At 40.5% G+C, this 15,230-nt stretch overlaps 1 protein-coding gene across 2 annotated transcripts in view; it reads right to left on the bottom strand.

Annotated features, from left to right (window-relative positions):
* LOC147017363 (potassium voltage-gated channel subfamily B member 1-like) overlaps window positions 1-6,608 on the bottom strand; it is a 68,612-nt gene extending 62,004 nt beyond the window's left edge. Inside the window, exon 1 of one of the 2 annotated variants that reach the window (XM_085846969.1) lies at window positions 5,598-6,608. In XM_085846969.1, the coding sequence (XP_085703095.1) occupies window positions 5,598-6,158 (561 nt within the window). In that variant the 5' untranslated portion in view covers window positions 6,159-6,608. The remainder of the gene's footprint in view (window positions 1-5,597) is intronic. The other variant, XM_085846968.1, reaches the window with a different exon arrangement.
* Window positions 6,609-15,230: the final 8,622 nt, after the last annotated feature.

The following is a 15,230-nucleotide window of genomic DNA, read 5'->3' as shown; positions in this document are numbered from 1 at the left end:
TTGAGTTAACCTTTGATCTTTTCACCTCAAAAATAGTTGCTTTCAAAATTCAGTGATACATCCATCGGGACCACACTTTATGCAAAGCGTCCGTGCTGCAAAAGCAGTCTCCTTGGCTATTGGGAACAATCCTGGACAGGTCACCACTCTGACACAGTTTACCAGCAAGCCAGCACTCATTTTGCTGACCTCAGAAGGATGGCAGGCAGAGTCAACCCCACCTGGAATTAATTCAACAGCCGAGTGGGATTTGAAGTCAGGACCCTTAGATCCCAAGCCCACCACCTTCACCATTAAGCCAACACCAGGTATACAAATTCAGTGATGGATTGTGTTCATCCTATTCAACTTTCAAATTAATAGGATGTAAATTGATGACTGTTCAAATGAAAACTGATGATTTTAGAAGTTTGAGCTTGAGTTGACCTTTGATCTTTTGACCTCAAAAACTGTTGGTTTCCCAATCCAGTGACGCAACATGCAAATCTTGTTCAAATTTCAAGTCAACCGGATGAAAAATGACGATTTTAGAAATTTGACCTCAAGATGACCCTTGACCTTTGACATCAAAATCAATAGGCTTCTCAGTTAAGACTACCTCTGGAGCTTGGTAAAGTTTCATGACGATCAATTTAGAATTGTGACCTGAAGGCGAGAGACAGAAAAACAAAGAGACGGAATAACATAATCGACTGACCAATACACATGAAAAATGTTCGATTTTTCAAGTAAAAAACAAGACAGACAGACAGACAGGCGATGCATGAAAACAACACCTCCGCCCACCTTCAGTGGTGGAGGTAAAAACAGCATTGTCTATATCTGTATGTCCTGTAACTAATCCGACACACTTGGACCGATCGACACCAACATTTCAGGGTATACTCAGGGAGTCCATAGTTGTCCGTGATATACACTAAAAAAATTGTTTTTTTCTTCAAATGTTTTTTGGTATTTTCCGTCGGTGTTTTATTTCGGTGATTTCTTCATTGTGTTGTACCAGTGGGCTGAGGACACTCCTGCCTGGAGGGCAGGGGTACCCACGAGTATACAGTATTATATGTTTAAGAAAGCACACCTGTCACCTTGTCACGACTGCAGTAAAAAAATATCCCCAAAACAAACCTGGTTTTGTTGTGGTAGATTGGCAACCCGCAGAGCATGTGACCTCTCTGTGACGAAAACATCAAACGTAAATTCGGACTTTGTCCTGGAGAATTTTGAAAAAAATATTTTGAGCTTCTGAAATATCCTGCCATTTGCGGAAACCCATCAAGCATGAGGACCCAACATCACCCTGTTCCCCTTGATATATATATATATATATATATATATATATATATATATATATATATATATATATATATATATATATATATACACATACATACAAACATACATAGATACATATATAGGGTGTCCCAAAAAAATACAACTTTTAAAATGCTTCGTTTGATCCGAACAAAGCAGTAATTTTGTCACTAATGCTTCGTTTCTTGTTGCAGAGACCCTGAAGTATATTTTGATACCAAGCAAGCACCAGAAAAATGCCAAGACTGACTGTACAACAACGGACGAAAATTGTTGAACTTTGGCACCAGACGAAAAGTGTTATACAGGTGCAACGTCTTTACTCGACACATTTCGGTATCCACTTGCGCCATACACCAAACCTTCGGACAATAAAGTACACCATCGCAAAGTTTACCAATGTGGGAACCATCTGTGACCTTCACAAAGGTCACAGTGGTCGGAAGAGGACAGGTCGGAGTGAAGAAAATGTGGAAATGGTGAGACAGGCGGTCGTTCAGAGTCCAAAAAAATCGATTCGACGACTTTCTGCCGAGACAAACATTCATAAGAGCACCGTTCAGAGGATCCTTCGCCAACACATTCATGCCTTCCATGCAAAATTCAAATGGAAACGGTGCTTACTGATCAACAGAAACGCAAACGACTAGACTTTGCAAATCGGTTCTCAGGAAAGTTGGAGGAAGATGCAGACTTCCTCAAAAATCTTCACATGATGGACGAATGCCATGCTCACTTGTCCGGGGAGGTAAACAAGTAAAACTTTCGGTACTGGGGAACTGAAAATACTGGTAATGCATCAACTGAACTGGTGCCTCGATCTGTTCTCAACGTCACCATGTGGGTGGCGGTTGGTTGGTGTGTGATAATTAGTCCCTACTTCTTTGAAGATGACCAGGGACGCACTTGCACGGTAAACCAGAGGAACTAACGCGAAATGATTCAGGAATTCTATCTGCCTGAGCTACGTACTCAGGCCCGTAGGAGAAACAACCTGATCCAGATGAGAACCCAGTGGTGCCAGCAGGATGGGGCCCCGCCCCATACAGCCAGGGAAACAAGGCGTTTTCTCAACCAACATTTTGAGGGCCGCTTTATCTCCCTCTACGAAGAAGTTGAGTGGCCACCGTATTCCCCTGACCTTACTCCTCCAGACTTCTTCTTGTGGGGTATCTCAAGGACAGGATCTATGGAAACCCTAGGCCTCAGACTCTTGATCAGCTGAAGGAAAACATCCACTGAGAAATCCAGAACATTCCTCAGGAAACGTTTCCCAAAGTGATGGAGAACATGACAACGCATTTGCAGGCAGTGATCGGACAACGCGGAGCCTACGTCGAACATGTGGTCTAAAAGAAAACGACAATTTTGACATTGGTACAATAAACTTCAACCTTTCAGCTTTCTATCCAGCCATATACATTTAAAAAAATATAAGTTATGACCATCCTCTTTGCAGATGAAAAGTTGTATATTTTTTGGGACACCCTGTATATATATATATATATATATATATATATATATATATATATATATATATATATATATATATATATATATATATACACTATATATACGCACATATATATATACATATATATGTACATATATACATATATATATACATATATATATACGTACATATATATATACATATACATATATATATACATATACATATATGTACATATATATATACATATACATATATATATATATATATATACATATATATATATATACACATACATATATATACACATATATATATATATATATATACATATATATATATATATATATATATATATATATATATATATATATATATATACATATATATATATATTTATATATATACACATATATATATAGTCATGTGCCGCAGAACGACGTTTCGGGCAACGACGGATCGCAGATACGACGGTGGTCCCATAATCACATATACGACGGATCTGCCAGCTCCATTATAATGGAGCTGAAAAATTCCTATCGCCGAGTGATGTCGCCGACGGAGCGCTGCCAGTCGTATAAAAATAGCACATACAATTATTTACAGTACATAATACCTCATAATGATAATAAACGACAGTGTGGCCCTGTTATAATGCAATCGTTGAGGTCCATAAAATGTCATCCCGAAAAAAAACAGGATCGTGCAAAATCGGGATTCAAGGAGATCGGCTTTCAAACTGAACCAATGTTTGCACGTTCACCTTCGAGCAAGTAAATTACCTTTGAATTGAAGAATTCCGCGAATAAATCGTTGTTCTTAGTCGAAATTAAATCGCAAATTTTTTTTTAGTGAAGCTTTTTATGTTGTCAAAACAATCGCACACTTCCGAAAATATATCACACAATTGCGAGGTGCTCGTTTATTCATTTGTAAATTATAACATCGATGCAATGATAACGTATTTATAAAATCCAAAGGCTAATTATTCACCTTTCTATAATCGATGCGAGAGGAGATTCTAAGCAGCCGCTAACAACACACATGGCCGTCATGAACAGCACAAAGGTAAAACTAACGCATCTTCCGTATCTCTTGGATGTGTGTGACAATTGCCGACAGTATTCAGCACAGTAGCATGCTGTACAGGTTTGTAGCTGAGGAGCTATAGGCTACACCATATAGCCTCGGTGTCTTGGTTTGTGTAAGTTCGATGTTCGAAAATGAAAATGAAAAAAATAAATAAAATATGATGTTCGCACAACGACGTATTTCTCAGAACGGAAGCCCGTCGTTAAGTGGCACATGCCTATATATATATATATATATATATATATATATATATATATATATATATATATATATATATATATATATATATACGGGACTGCAAAAGTAGGGATACAATAATGTATACACTATACAGTACAGTACTACGCTCCTCGTCCGTTAAATTACTAGCCATCGTTAAATTTCCACTTTACCTGCAAATAAAAGATGTATTACAGAAAAAATTACGAAAATAAATATATTAAAAATGGTAATAATGATTTTCATGAATTCGAGTATTAAATGAATCTGAGCACCACTATTATAACACTGGTAATACTGGTATAATCCTTACTGTATACCTACTTTTCCAGCCCCCTGTATGGATATATATATATATATATATATATATATATATATATATATATATATATATATATATATATATATATACACATACATATACATGCATGTACATATGTTTATATGTATCTTCTTATTCTTCTTCTTTCGGCTGCTCCCATTAGGGGTCGCCACAGCGGATCATCCGTATGATCCGCATAGTGATTTGGCACATGTTTTACGCCGGATGCCCTTCCTGACGCAACCCTGGTCGCCTCTTACGACACAGGGATATGGTACACCTATTTTAACCGGGGTATACACTGGCCCAGTACACTGGTACTCATTTCGCCGACCTCGGAAGGATGACAGGCTGAGTCAACCCCCTGGTGTATTAATTCAGTGACCCAATGGGACTTGAACTCAGGACCTTTTGGATCCCAAGCCAGTGCCCTAACCACTGCGCCAACACCAGGCTTTATTAATACACATATATACATATGTTTATACATATAAACATATGTGAGCCTGGTGTTGGCATAGTGGTTAGGGTAGCAGCTTGGGATCCAAAAGGTCCTGAGTTCAAGCCCAGTTGGGCCACTGAATTAATACACTAGGGGGTTGACTCAGCCTGTCATCCTTCCGAGGTCGGCGAGGTGAGTACCAGTGTACTGGGCTGGTGTATACCCCGGTTAAAATAGGTGTACCATATCCCTGTGTCGCAAGAGGCGACCAGGGTTGCGTCAGGAAGGGCATCCGGTGTAAAACATGTGCCAAATCACTATGCGGATCATCACGGATGATCCGCTGTGGCGAACCCTAATGGGAGCAGCCGAAAGAAGAAGAATAAGAAGATACATATAAACATATGTACATGCATGTATATGTATATATGTATATATATATATACATATATATATATATATATATATATATATATACATATATATATATATATATATATATATATATATATATATATATATATATATATATATATATATATATATATATATATATATATATATATATATATATATATATATCCAGGTGAACTTTGTTTTAATGATGGTGAAAGCTTCCATACCCTCATGTACTTTAATCAGTTATATGTATATATATATATATATATATATATATATATATATATATATATATATATATACATACACACATACACATGCATACGTACATACATACACATAGACAGTCGAGTACATACCTTTGCCGCTGGGGAAGAGTTTGGCTTCTCCAGCAGATCCCACAGTTTTCGGCGCCTGTTGGGGCAGCATCCGCTCTCAAAGTCTTCAGCTTCCCTGTCTCGGATGGTCTCCGCTTCTCGCCTCAGCTCCTCATTCATCTGCTCTTTCTTCTGGTGGTAGCGGGCTTGGCAGCACGACTCCAAGTAGATCTCATCGACGTCCCAGTATTCGAGCTCTTGACTGAAGGACAATGCACACATCTCCTCCATCATGTGAAGTTTGCCCGTGCGGTAAAAATTCAGAATCGCCGAGAAGGCTCCCGAATGCCGGTCGAAGAAGTACTCGTTGTCCTCGGGGTCATGGTCGTCACAAAGTTCCATGAGATCTTGACGAGATTGACAACCACGCAGATGGCCGAGACGTGTGTGTGGTAACCGCTCCAACGTGCGCCACAGGACTTCGTGCCTCACTCCGCCGACGTTGATGCGCGCTCGCCGGCCAAGACCTTTTCCGTTGTTTCTGGTGGACAACGGCGGCTCCTCGGGCAGGGAACGGCTGGAGTGGGACGCACGTCTGTTCATGTCAGCGTCCTCATGCGTGCCGTCACTTATATGGTGAAATGGTGGCCCTCGTAAGGCCACTGAGCCTCCGCAGGGCCATCACTCGACCTAAGCAATCATTGCTGAAGATGCGCTCACGAAGCCAAACTGATTGCATCGCTCAAACGCCTCGAGAGCTATACGTACTGCGATCCACTTGAGCTTGATGACATGTGCTTGTAGTCTCCATAAACATGTGGGAAGTCTCAGTGATGATCCTCGCTCTGGCAGGACCACAAGCCGCGTGAGGGTCATGATGCTGAATTACCTGTCGGTATTCGTCCACGGTCGGAACATCAACACTGTGCCCAAGATAAGAGAACATCGGTGCTGGTAGCCCCACGAGACGCACCAGCACAGTTTGTCTCTGTGCGAAAGCATCTCCCTCAACCTGAACCAGCCCTCCCCCTTCATTACTGCTCCATTGCCTCCACTCCCCTCCCCCGCTTCCACAAAGCGCGTGTCGCCTCAACACCGCTCTCCTTGCACCCGTCTGCACATGAGTTCATCTCTCTACCCCTCCCGCACTAGCAGCTTGAGGCTTCCACAAAGTGGGAATGCAGGTGTGAGATCACGCAAGTCACACAAGCGCGTTGGAGCTCAACCGTGCAGCGAACCACAGTTTATTGTGCAAGCGTGCATATATTATTGTCATGGTGTACAAGATGGTGAATAACTCAAACATGTGCTTCAATAATACAATACCTTGTTTTACTATCAGGTTACATCATAAATTAGGAATGAAGGCATTATGGTATGCATAATTTTTTGCTTTGGAAGAGTAGAACTATAGAGGGCAAAAGGTCAACATATATAAAATGGGTTGAATGTAAAACGTAAAACAGGTGGGATATATATATATATATATATATATATATATATATATATATATATATATATATATATATATATATATATATATATATACACATATATATATATATATATATATATACACATACATATATATACATATACATACATATATATACATATATATACATATATATATATATATACATATACATACATATATATACATATATATATATACATACATACATATATATATATATATATATATACATACATATATATATATATATATATATATATATACATATATATATATATATATATATATATATACATACATATATATATATATATATATATATATATATATATATATATATATATATATATATATATATATAAACATAAACATAAACATAAACATGTAAATATATATTGTGCATGTAAATGTATATATTGTTACAGGTTGGGATTCAAATACAGACGAGGTCCACAGGGTAGTCACTGGACCCACCACTCTCACTTTAAACCTGAGGCCGCCAGCCATGGATAACTCCATTGCCCGGCAGGTTGTTAGCAACCGTGGATGCCATTTGAGATAACTTTATCTGAAAGGGTCTTTTTTTTGCATTTTTTTTACATTTTTACAAAGGTACATTTTGTTACCTGTTGGTGACCTAATGATCTCAACCAAGGTCTGCTCCCTCGACGCACACCCAAGTACTTATTATGGCCAAGCAAAACCGTGAGTGCAGTGTTGGCGAATCAGTGTTACCAATGAACGGGGCAAAAACAAAGTTCAATTGTTTTTTGGATTTTTTTGTTTTTTTAATCACTCTATAGTGCCTAAGTCTTTGTAGCTGTGTGAAAGGTAATATTATATGATCCCTGACCTCATTCCTTCGTGGGTGTAGGGAAGTGCTTTAGGCTCCAACAACAAAAAATTGATTTTGTAAAAATGTTTTTTTTGTCCAAAAAAAAAAAATATATATATATATATATATATATATATATATATATATATATTGGGTCAAAATAGTTCATATAAATGTACTATCTCAGGTTCCCACCAGACTCCCCAGAATCGCAGGCTGTCGCACACGGATAATTCCGTGACGCGAACCCACCGTGAGTGCCAATAACTCAACCACTTGACTTATGGTCCTCCGTCTACAGTTTATCCAGTTTCCTAAAAATAATCACGTGATCTAATTATCTGGGGACACGCCCTCTGTACACCTTGTCTGAACCTGATCACTTCACTGGATCAGATGCAGCCGAGCGACACTGCCAAGGACATACCGGCTAAAAGGAACGGATCGTTGGGAATAAAGTCCCGGCTAAGCTAGGATACGGACCATGCTGGATCAATGAATGAAAAGACAAAAGCGAGATGGGAACATTTCTAAAAAAGGATTTATTACAGGCAGGCGAGGAAAAATAAGTGGCACAGTGAAAGTAGTTTTTTGTTGTGTGTAAGTCGAGATAGGAAGAAATGTGAGGTGCGACAATAAAACAAGCAACTTACAAAAGCAAACAGAGCAGAGTTATCCCGATATACCTTCTGCAATCTTAACTTAAGTGAGGACAGGCGCCATGACTGACACACACACACACACACACACACACACACACACACACACACACACACACACACACACACACACACACACACACACACACACACACACACACACACACACACACACACACACACGATGAAGAAGAATTAATGAGAAGAAAAAGTTGAGGAGATGAGGCTAACGGTCTCGTAATACCTTGCACGATTGAATGACCGTGCCACCCAGTATGTTTTGGGGGGATGTTCCATGGGACGATCCCTCCCTGACAGTTCACGCATTGTCTCCTGCTTTGTGGCGTGTCATGCAGCTAAGCGTCTGCGCCGATCCAGAGGAGGGGCGCGACTGTCAGGCGTGAGGGGGGATTTTTGGTGGATCCAGCGACGAGGCGGTGAAGAATGCAGAGTCAAGAGAAGAGCAGGACGAGCAGGAACCAGCAGGAGCGAGCAGACAGGAACGCAGACAGCCCCGCAAACTGTCCTTTTATAGACTCTGTGGTGCGGGGTGGGGGTGACGACCTGAAGCGATGTGTCATAACCCAAATCGGGTGCTCTGATAGGGCACGGGCCAGCACACGGCCCAGCCGTGATGACTGGAAGCGGCCTTACTTTACATCCGGCAAGCCATAGATGAGCTGCGGAATCATCTCACTCCGAAAACCGTGATACGAATCGCCCTGCACCGAACTCCCGTGCCATTCCCCGGCGACCGGCCGAGGGTCGCGTCGGTCCTGCATGCCCGCCGAGCCACCCCCTGGATGATATTGTTATTCTGGATTATATTTCCGACACGGAGGCTTTCTTTTCTTTGAAGGTGGCTGATGAGATTCCTCGATTCCAGTCGTCCGCCCAGGCTGGTCCCTGCTACCACTCGCTCATATCAGAAATCTCTGCATTTTACAATGCACTGTGCTCACTGCTCACCGTGCCGAACCAGTCGTGATTTTACTTTTTTTTAAACACACTCGGGAAATACGAAGACGAGTAAGGTAGAATGCAACACAAAAGTAGAAAATGATTTCACAGTGTACAGGATGTGACATAACACTGTGGCGGGCTGTGAGAGACATCATTGTTGAACACGAACATAAAGTTAATGTTTGTATCCGTTTCAGTTAAAATGGCTGCTTTGAATGCTCTGCTTAGAATTACAACAAATCCAAGCAAATGTAGAACAGTACTGTATAAAGAACATATGTATAAAAATATGATGGAAGTCGAGGAGGTAAATTGAACGACCTGCGTTAATTGAGCAAACATGTAGTATATATATATATATATATATATATATATATATATATATATATATATATATATATATATATATATATATATATATATATATATATATATATATATATATATATATATATATATATACTTGTAGATTTCCCGCCCGTCGGCGTTCGAACGACCGCGTCTAACCAATAGCGGTCGCTTCACCCACCAAACGGACAATCCAGTCGCGGCTTTCCGGATCAACGCCGGAAACCAGCCACGGGTGTGTTTTAAACCACACCACAACCTTGTCCGCACTCTACCCGCGCCACAGGGTCCGATCGCCAAATCTTCGATTTACCTAATTATTCGCGCGGATAGGTTACCGAGAGATTGTACCTCAACGGGACCGCTTGGAAACGAGCGGCTTAAGCAGCTCGCTTCCCTTTGAGATAACCGAGCGGGGTATTATCGCGCAGTCCCGTTGGACCCGATCACTTTACTGGCTATTTAAAAACCAACTATATTGCGAGTGCAAGATGCGGCTCAATTAAGGGAAGAGGACGCAATGAACAGGTTTACATTCACACAAAGACATTTATTATAATAAAGCACGTATGCAATTAAACAAGGCAAAACACGTATGCAATTATACAAGCAACAAAAGCATGACAAAAGAACTATGACCGTCTATACGAAATGCAATGCAAACATTTACAACACACGAAGCACTTAACAATTTCCTACTTATTAGACAGGCCCACGGACACATGTAGGCACACACACACCCAAGAAATGGTGGCAGAGGCCTTTAATAACGGGCTCCAGCTCGGAGGACAGGTGAGTTGAAACCAAGAACCTATCTCGAACCTCTCCACCTCGTGTGGTCTTCAAGTTGTTCAGACCTGGGCTCCAGCGAGAGCGAGCTGGATCCAATCGCCGTGAGCTGCGATCCTTCCCGAGCTCCCGCGAATCCTCCCGCGCTTCTCAACACGTGCTGGTGAGACGAGGCGCCGATCCTTCCCGTCGATGCGTTGCTTCCCCGAGGAACCACCTCCAAGATGAGTTCGATGAGTCGCACCAAGCAGGGAACCAAAATGGAGAACAAAGAGCTCCACAAACCAAGAAGAAGAAGAAGAAGAAGCCACCATTCGCAGCTCGAGCCGAGCAACTGGGTCAACTTCCTTCCAAAACAAAGCAGCTCGAAGCAAAAAGCTCTCCCGAGCCAAACAGAAGCCGAAGCTCACTCAACCACCAAAGCAAAAAGCCTCCTATCGAGCCAGGCCGCAGCCAAAGTTCACTGAGCCAGCCAAAGCAAAAAGCTTCCGAAGGCCTCAACCCTAACGCAAGCCAAGCAGGACCCGAAGGTCTGCTGAGCGACTACTCTCTGCCGAAGCAAAAAGCTTACTACTCCAGCTCCCGAACACGAACAAAGAAAAGATCTCCTCTTATCCTCCTCCTGCCCTTCCCCCGCTCCCGGCATGACTCATGACTAATGCCCTCGTGCTCCATCCCCCGCTCAGCCACAGGTGGGAGGGAGTTGTTGACATCATGAGTCATGGGACAGCAGGGTTCTTCTTGCTCTTCGCAGAAGAGGGGGAGGGATGTCTCCATTGTTCGTTCCCTAACTATTAAATCGATCCGCAGCGCATCTAATCGATTTCTGAACATTTAAACAATGGAAGGTGAGCTATCTCGGGAACAAGCACTTCTCGACATAGCTGAGTAAAGGAATCTGTATGTTGTGTGCAATGGAATTCCAAATTCGTAACTATATATATATATATATATATATATATATATATATATATATATATATATATATATATATATATATATATATATATATATATATATATATTTGGAAGTAATTTACGGACCACCTGCCATTTACTGGCCTTTGAGAATAATCTCAAGAGCTCTAAAAATATCCGTGGTACCTAAATGTTACAAGCTGTCCTCCAGGCCAGGGTTTATATTTGACCTTAACCCATCACAACCAGCCTGGATGACAATATATATATATATATATATATATATATATATATATATATATTTTTTACCAAGTTAGGATCTATTTTGCAAAATGAGGTGTTTGTGCGTTTTACAGATTTTGAAAATATACATGATTGGCCATAAATCCTTGAATTGTAATGCTACATCGCTAAATTTGGTATCAAAATCACTGGATTCATGAGGCTTATGTTAAGAAACAATACAAACATCAATACTGTCGCTGTGGGTGACAGGAAAATACAAAATATACCAAAACACAGCAAAATCTTGTTTTGATTTCATGACCGAAAGTGTACAATCGTTTCTAAAACATTGTTATATACATGATAAATGCTGACAATGTTGATATCAAATCTTTCCATGTTCATTTCCGAACAAAATAACAGCATCTTGTATACAACTCTCATTGATGCGACATCCGTCATGTTCGACTTAGCCAGAGAGGATGCAGAATATGCACCTTTGCCAACAAGGATATCGGCACTTCAAGGATCAAAAGAGACAGATAAGATGTTCAAAAGCTGGTGGATCAACTTTAAGGATTCTGATTCTTTACTACAAACAGTCAAGACTTGAAATGTCTTGCTACTCGGGACATTACCACTGAAAACATCAAGACTGCTTTGCTCACAGCGCAAAGACATGTTGAAAACAATTTCAGAGAGTTTGTGGAGACACAGATATGAACAAGGGAAGAGGGGTTCCACACAAAGCTGAAACAATCACAAAGTGTGAGTCTCAAAACAATGTTCACCATTGATAACAAAAAAAAAAAAAAACTGACACAAAGGGGCAATAGTGGACAAAGTGCTTTTTCAGTGGCTTCTGGAGGCCAAAGATGCCAGACGTGAGATACATCTCAAAAAGCTTTTATGTCATGAACTATCATCAGTCCCACTCTCCATAGCAGACAAAGCTGGAAATCTATGATCCACATACAAAGCTGCACTTGGAAAGATCCTAGAGGCAGGTATGAGCATTGAGACCCTTCCAACTACAGAAATGAAAACTTACATCATGATTGATGGTTAAGCCTTGGTCCAAGTGATCGGAAAACCAACAGGGTCAAAGACATTTGGGGATTCTTCTGATGCATTCAGTCATTTCCATGAAGGAGGCTCAACGGTAGATGTCGTCTGATATATACAGGAAAGGGTCAATCAAATCTGGTATCCAAACAAAACGAGCAGGTCCAAGCAGATGTATATAGGGTGTCCCAAAAAAAAAAAAACTTTTAAAATGCTTCGTTTGATCCTAAAAACGCAGTAAATTTGTCACTTATGCTTCATTTCTTGTTGCAGAGACCCTGAAGTTTATTTTGATACCAAGCAAGTGCCAGAAAAATGCCAAGACTGACCATACAACAACGGACGAAAATTGTTGAACTTTGGCACCAGACGAAAAGTGTTATACAGGTGCAATGTCATTACTCGAGACATTTCGGTATCCACTTGCGCCATGCACCAAACTTTCGGACAATAAAGCTTACCAATGTGGGAACCATCTGTGACATTCACAAGGGTCACAGTGGTCGGAAGAGGACAGGTCGTAGTGAAGAAAATGTGGAAATGGTGAGACAGGCGGTCGTTCAGAGTCCAAAAAAATTGATTCGACGACTTTCTGCCAAGACAAACATTCATAAGAGCACCGTTCAGAGGATCCTTCGCCAACACATTCATGCCTTCCATACAAAATTCACATGGAAACGGTGCTTACTGATCAACAGAAATGCAAACGACTAGACTTTGCAAATCGGTTCTCAGGAAAGTTGGAGGAAGATGCAGACTTCCTCAAAAAACTTCACATGACGGACGAATGCCATGCTCACTTGTCCGGGGAGGTAAGCAAGTAAAACTTTCGTTACTGGGGAACTAAAAATCCTAGTAATGCATCAACTGAACTGGTGCCTCGATCTGTTCTCAAAGTCACCACGTGGGTGGCGGTTGGTTGGTGTGGGATAATTGGTCCACACTTCTTTGAAGATGACCAGGGACGCACTTGCATGGTAAACCAGAGGAACTATCGTGAAATGATTCAGGAATTCTATCTGCCTGAGCTACGAACTCAGGCCCGTAGGAGAAACAACCTGATCCAGATGAGAACCCATTGGTTCCAGCAGGATGGGGGCACCGCCCCATACAGCCAGGGAAACAAGGCGTTTTCTCAACCAACATTTTGAGGGCCGCTTTATCTCCCTCTACGAAGACGTTGAGTGGCCACCGTATTCCCCTGGCCTTACTCCTCCAGACTTATTCCTGTGGGAGTATCTCAAGGATCTATGGAAACCCTAGGCCTCAGTCTCTTGATCAGCTGAAGGAAAACATCCACCAAGTAATCCAGAACATTCCTCAGGAAACGTTTCACAAAGTGATGGAGAACATGACAACGCGTTTACAGGCAGTGATCGGACAACGTGGAGCCTACGTCGAACATGTGGTTGAAAAGAAAACGACGATTCTATACCAAAATTTAAATGTTGGTGGCAATTTTGACATTAGTGGAAGAAACGTCAACCTTTCAGCTTTTTATCCAGCCATATATCTTTTAAAAAAATATATATGTTATGACCATTCTCTTTGCAGATGAAAAGTTGTATTTTTTTTGGGACACCCTGTATATATATATATATATACATATATACCGTAAGCTTGATGGCAGATGGTATATATATATATATATATATATATATATATATATATATATATATATATATATATATATATATATATATATATATATATATATATATATACAAACACACACCATCTGCCATCAAGCTAACGGTATATATGTATATATGTGTATGTATGTATGTATATATATATATATGTATATATATATATATATATATATATATATATGTATATATATATATATATATATATATATATATATATATATATATATATATATATATATATATATATATATATATATATATATATATATATATGCATGTATGTATGTATGTATGCATATATATATATATATATATATATATATATATATATATATATATATATATATATATATATGTAGTGCCTGGTGTTGGCGCGGTGGTTAGGGCAGCGGCTTGGGATTCAAATGGTCCTGAGTTCAAGCCCCGTTGGGCCACTGAATTAATACACCAGGGGTTGACTCAGCTTGTCATCCTTCGGAGGTCGGCACAATGAGTACCAGTATACTGGGCCGCTGTATACCCCGGTTAAAATAGGTGTACCATATCCCTGTGTTGTAAGAGGCGACCAGGGTTGTGTCAGGAAGGGCATCCGGCATAAAACATGTGCCAAATCACTATGCGGATCATACGGATGATCCGCTGTGGCGACCCCTAACGCATCATGCGGGCCCACCCTTGCCCACTACGCTATCCCGGGCCCCCTTGGGCCCTTGGCCTACCGCGGCCAACAAGCCCAGTGCCCGGG

The sequence above is a fragment of the Eptatretus burgeri genome, chromosome 11 (assembly GCF_056783735.1).
Source record: "Eptatretus burgeri isolate ZD-2024b chromosome 11, Ebu_testis_v1, whole genome shotgun sequence".
NCBI classification, from domain to species: domain Eukaryota; kingdom Metazoa; phylum Chordata; class Myxini; order Myxiniformes; family Myxinidae; genus Eptatretus; species Eptatretus burgeri.
The sequence above is the reverse complement of the archived record's forward strand: the minus strand, read 5'-3'. Positions and strand labels throughout refer to the sequence as shown.